This window comes from Chenopodium quinoa, unplaced genomic scaffold (assembly GCF_001683475.1).
Source record: "Chenopodium quinoa cultivar QQ74 unplaced genomic scaffold, ASM168347v1, whole genome shotgun sequence".
NCBI lineage: Eukaryota > Viridiplantae > Streptophyta > Magnoliopsida > Caryophyllales > Amaranthaceae > Chenopodium > Chenopodium quinoa.
The window spans coordinates 92,215-98,214 of record NW_018744092.1 but is presented as its reverse complement, the minus strand read 5'-3'; the positions used below and the strand labels follow the sequence as shown (position 1 = coordinate 98,214).

The 6,000-nt window shown below is 31.6% G+C and overlaps 1 protein-coding gene across 1 annotated transcript; it reads right to left on the bottom strand.

Moving 5' to 3' along the window:
- Positions 1–493: 493 nt before the first annotated feature.
- On the bottom strand, positions 494–862 carry LOC110691675 (50S ribosomal protein L18-like). Its single transcript, XM_021868614.1, has one exon. The coding sequence runs from the start codon at positions 860–862 to the stop codon at positions 494–496; it is 369 nt and encodes a 122-aa protein (XP_021724306.1).
- Between the last annotated feature and the right edge of the window lie 5,138 nt (positions 863–6,000).

The window sequence follows — 6,000 nt, the reverse complement described above, 5'->3', positions numbered from 1 at the left end:
CGTTGCAAAAAATATGAAACGGAGGTAGTATTAGGCAACATATAATAACACCACGCAAATGATATTATCTCAGCATAGATGAACTATGGACAGGAAGACATAAATTTCCTTGCTTAGACTTCACAGGGTAACGTTATACCCCTAAGCTAAAATCATTCTGTTATTTGGTTTTCGTCCCCACTTATGAGATTAAGGCTTTGATTGATTGATTGATTGATTTAGTTTTCGTCTATGGGCTGGCTAGCTGGGACCAGAAAGCAAAGGAGAGTATATTGGCTACAAGGTGGCTAACAATTTCCATGACTTTACGATCCCTATTTTAAATTCTTTTTTCCCTCCAGTTGCTAAAATTACTGCACCTGATATTGAACAACTATATTTATAAAATGAAAGTCAAATTAAAGGGAAGGAGGGACTCACAGGATAGCCTATGGAGACATATCATTCTCCAAACTAACCCAGCTAAAACAGATAGGTAGCTTTAACAATTTGCTTAGACATCATCTCTGTCTTCGAGTACGACCTTAACACCATTGTCCTTCAGTGCGTTCACAACAGCCCACACCTTGGTACGATTTTTAAAGCCTTTTTTCTCCACCTCCTTATTCATATTTACATGGATCCCTCTTCCTTGTCCATGGTCGAGACCTTCAACCTTTAAACGCCTTGCCAAAACTTCTCCCACAACTGTTGCTGCCTTTGCATTGCAAGACCGACCACACTCAAGTGAACTTTTGAGAGCATGCTCAACTGTAGAAGCGGTGGCAACAATCTTCCCATTGTTCCTATCTACTACATTTGCTGTGATGTACTTCAAGGATATAAATAACTTTAGAACATATCTTTTCATAACAGCTGCCATCCTTTGTTTGTCCAGGTGAGCTAATACTATCTCACTGTGTTAGATTTTCTTCAACTGTCTGCCTTTTTGTTTCAAACTAGATACCTGGATGGAAAAAGAAGAAGAATATCATGCAGGACAAATGGTAAGAGTAATAAACTGATATCACACAAAATGGTAGGGGTGATTAACTGATTATATCACACAGGACAACAAAGGTTAACAGGAGTAATTTCAATCTACACCCTTTAGATAAGATAATAATCCAATGAGTTCAGCAAGTTTTACCAAATCAAGTAATACACCTTCCAATTCAACACAATAAGCAGTCAATGTTGTTAATGTAAGAATCCTACCTTTAATTGTAAGAGGTCCTTAGGATCAAATTGTACAGAATTTGTTGTGTGTAGAGAGATGGGCTATGTTAATCGGGCTCGTGCTAGGGTTGGACACATACACATGTCCATGCGTCTGACTCGGCTACTTTTGTGAAAATTTTCCATGTGTCCGAGACTCGGTAATCAGGTTGGACATGAACATTTTGCTGTGGTTTATTTTATTTTTTTTTGTTTGATGTAAATAGCCAGCACCAAGAGGGATTGCGCTCCTTACAGTACACAGCACAATCAGCCCAATTAATAGTGTATTCCTTTTTCTCACACCACCCAAGTACTAGTCCCTGCAGATGTTCATTAAACTGACATAGTGACATCTAGATCTATATTTACTCCATTGTCAAATGCAATCAAGGAATGAGTGTAGTCACTTCAAGTCCTACTTAAAATTATTCCCTAAAACGAACTTTGACTCAATTCATCCATCCAAGTAAACAGACCAATGTAAGCAGCCCCAGTGAACATTACACAAATTTCAATTCACTATGAAGAACATTATTGCTTTAAATCTACTTCCAAATTCAACTGTTCTTTCCACACCCATTTATTTGTGGATCACAAATATTATACTCTTACAGCAATATTGCACACTACCATCCACCCTAAATACCACATTGACTTAGCAGTTGAATTTAATCTTGTACAAATCATTATTCTCATCAAGCATTGGGTTTCGGCTCAATCCAATCACACAAAACGATAGGAGTGATTAACTGATTATATCACGCAGGAGGCAGGACAACCAAGAATAAAAGGAGAAATTTTAATTCACGCCTTTTAGATAAGATAATAATCCAATCAGTTCAGAAATAAGAATCCTACGATTCCCACCTTTTATTGTTAAAGGTCCTTAGGATCAAGCATTGGGTTTCAGCTCAATAAATTCATTAAAAGATGCTACTAACTAACCAATCTTTAAAATTCCGCCTAACAGCCTCCAAATTTCGCAATTCCACAGGTACAGGTTTCAAACAAGAGCACAAAATCGTTTCTTCATCAAATCAAAAATATTCTCCCATTTTTTATTTTTATATAGCAATTAACATAACGGGGGGTACGAAGTTAACTCCCCACTATCCAAGGATTTTCCATGAATTGGGTCTTTAGCATTTTCAACCCTCTTCACTCCTCTAGCAGTTCTAAATTTAGGGTTGATTAAAAAAATTGAAATGGTCTAACCTTAATAGGTAGCAATTCTAAAGCTCTACTCTACTTCCTCAACACCTCAATTGTTATTAATTGCAATAAAAACGAGTAAAGATTTGTTAAAAGGTCCTCCCTGAGCAAGAGCATGAGGGGTGGCCACCTTCGGCCTGGGAGAAAAATTCCATTTCCATAATTCTCTAATATTATAGGGTTATAAACAAGAGCCTGCAACACATTAACAACCTAATTTGACTCAATTATCAAACTAAGCTCAAAAAATTACGTTAAATTCTTCTCCCTTAAGAACATGAGCAGTAAAATTATAGCCACGAAATCGTTTGTAACAATCTTTTCATAAGTTCAACATTTATACATTAATAGTTCAATAATCCACCTTAGAAGAACCCTAAATTGATTATAGAAACAATTAGCATCAACAATTAACAGTAGATTGAGAAACTGATGCTCGATGATTAATAAAAATATAATAAAAAATAAAAAAGAACCTTTACCTCAGAAGCTGTTTCAATGGAGGAGAGAAAGTTGTTTCAATAAAGTTCAGAATTCAGAGTACGATAAAAAGAGGGAGGGAGGGGTGCAGGCTTGTGCACTCTGTTGCACGGAAAACGCCTATTTTCGCCGGCGTATCGTATCAAAAACGTTTCGAAAATGTATTGCGTTTTTAAACGCGTATTGAAAATGGATCAGGACGTTTTATGAAGACTAGGGATTATTAATCCCATTCCCAACCCAAAATCCCACATACGAGTACCAAACAGGCAAACAGCCCATAGGTGAGTTAGTTATGAGAAAGGCTACATATTACTTCCTTATCCCTTTATTTTTGCCCCATTGTCATTTTTGGGGTCAAACTTTGAAAACTTTGACCATAAATTAACGTTAATCTATAAAAGATAATGTAGTCATGAGTGGTCTTGTTAGATTCGTCTCATTGTATTTTTTATTAATATCACGTTTTTATAATTTTTACGTGTATGGAAATAAAGATATAGACATTTTAATATGCATTTTGGAGACCGTGCACAGTTAAATGGGGCAAAAAATTAGGGACAGAGGGAGTATTTGATATGGACTTCTTTTTATTAGTTGTCAAATTGGGCCCCAAATTCCACTTATTTTGAATTTAATTTGAATTCAAAATGACATTTCTGATACTATAATATTTAAAATTCAAAATATTTGTCATTTTCAATGCTCAAATTTAATTTCTGAATTTATTTTTTTGTTAAATAAGAAAAAACAAAAAACTCTACTGTTTATTTGTCTTCCATGAAACAACAAAATATTTTTCTCTCCTTAAATTTGTCTTCCATGGTGAACTTGATTTTTTTTTTTTCCTTCTGAATTTACATATCTCTTTGTATGTAGGTAACCTCAAAATTGTTTTTAAAATGTACTCCATCCCTCCTTTAATGGACCACTCTCATTCTCTAACTCAAACATTGCTCAATATTAATTTGGTTGGTGTCTTCAAAAAAAAATTGGTTGGTAAACACACTTTTTTATGTATTGACAGAACCCAGTTCATTAAAATGGAGTTCTATCCAGCAAGAGCATTACATAGGAGGTGCATTCCTCCATCCAAACATGGCACTCTAATAGTCTAATATACATTTTTATATATTTTATTCATCAATTTAGATATGAGTGGTAAATTAATCTAAGATTCATATATAGAATTAATACTGTTTTATAATCCCAACTTTCACCAATTTATTTTTTATTAATTCCAACTTTGGATTATTCCTCAATAATCCCAACTTTAAGGTCGGTTATCATTCTTCAATCTCAAAAACCGGTAACCTGATGAATGGGTAAAAAAAATTTAAAAATTATTTGACACGTGTCACATGTTAATTGCTTCAAAAAAATTAAAATTAATAAATAAAATCAAATAAATTAAGAAAAAAACAAAAAAAAATCTTTTTCCTGTTTATTTCTTTTTTAAAAAAAAATTCTGTTTATTTCTTTTTAAAAAAGTAAATTAAAATCAAAAAAATCAAGAGAAAGGAAAAAAAAATAAAAGGAATTTCTGTTTTTTTCTTTTTTAAAAAAAAAATTCTGATTATTTCTTTTTTAAAAAGTAAATTAAAATAAAATCAAAAAAATCAAGAGAAAGGAAAAAAAATAAAAGAGAATTTTTCTATTTTTTTCTTTTTTAAAAAAAAATTGATTCGGTAAAAATAATATGGACCACTCACGTGGCGACACATGTCATATGTTAATTACGTCAAAAAATTAAAATAAATAAATTAAGAAAAAATAAAACAAACTCCTTTTTCTTTTTTTCTTTTTTAAATTTTTTTTTTCTGTTTTTTTCTTTTTAAAAAAAATTAAAAAAAAAATTGGTTCAGTAAAAAAAAATTAAAAAAAAAATGGACCACTCACGTGGCGACACGTGTCCAACAACCTACAATAGAAGGTTGTTGACTTTTGTTAACCAATTTGGGTATGAAGAATGATAACCCACCTTAAGTTGGGATTATTGAGGAATAATCCAAAGTTGGGATTAAAAAATAGTATTAATCCTCATATATATTACTTCGTAATAGATTAGAGGCATCGCACCCACCTGACACAATTTTTGGCTTGCATATGGCATTAATTAATTAATCTTTATAATGTTATTTTTATGTTTTAATACTAATTTAAATCCCTCCCATATTTTTGTTCTTCATTAAAATTCAAGTTGAATAATTTAGATATTATTTTCAAAGGGTTAAAAGATGAAAATATTAATTAGTCAATAAATGCAAGAGATTTAATTGCTTACAATATTATTTTAAAGGAGATTTAATTGCTTACAATATTATTTTAAAGGAGATTTAATTGCTTACATTATAAAGGAGATTCAAGGGACATAAGAATGTGAATAGTGGAAGACATATAATTTTAGATATAAGAACGTCGAAATTGAAGAAATTCCCCACAAAATGACGAACGCAATAATTTTGTAAATTAATTGGTAACAAAAATCGTTAATTTAGTAAGTACGTGATTAATTACCGACGATGCATGGAAGAATAATATGTTTTGTTTGCAAAATGCTTACATGGTGAATATCTTGCAATGTTGGTTACTAACACTGCTCATAAATTGTTACACATTTAATTTGGACCGGATTCGAATCCCATCCTTTATCCCAATGTTTTTTTAGTATAATAAACTTAATCACATAATCAACTGGTAGCAAAAAATTTATATATAATATCCAAAACTATACATTCTATGCATAAATGACACGTTTTTTAGTAATAATTTATTACTAATGAAATAAGTCGTAAACATATGGGATATTTAGTAATAAGTGACAATAATTATATAGTGTGTAACCAATCGTGATTCGATTTAAACTCTTCATTATTTTATTTAATCTTCGAATCTATAAATTAAGTCTTACTACACTTAGATTGAACTCTCAAAGGCCTCAATAATATTTCAAATTTGATGTTAACAATTGAAATGGCAAAGTAATGTTGCGTGTTAGTACATATACAACGATTATTGTTGATTACATCATGCTATGCGAAACTAATTAACCTTCGTATGAGTCAAACATAATTTTACAAACTTAAACATTTTCAATACCATGCATGA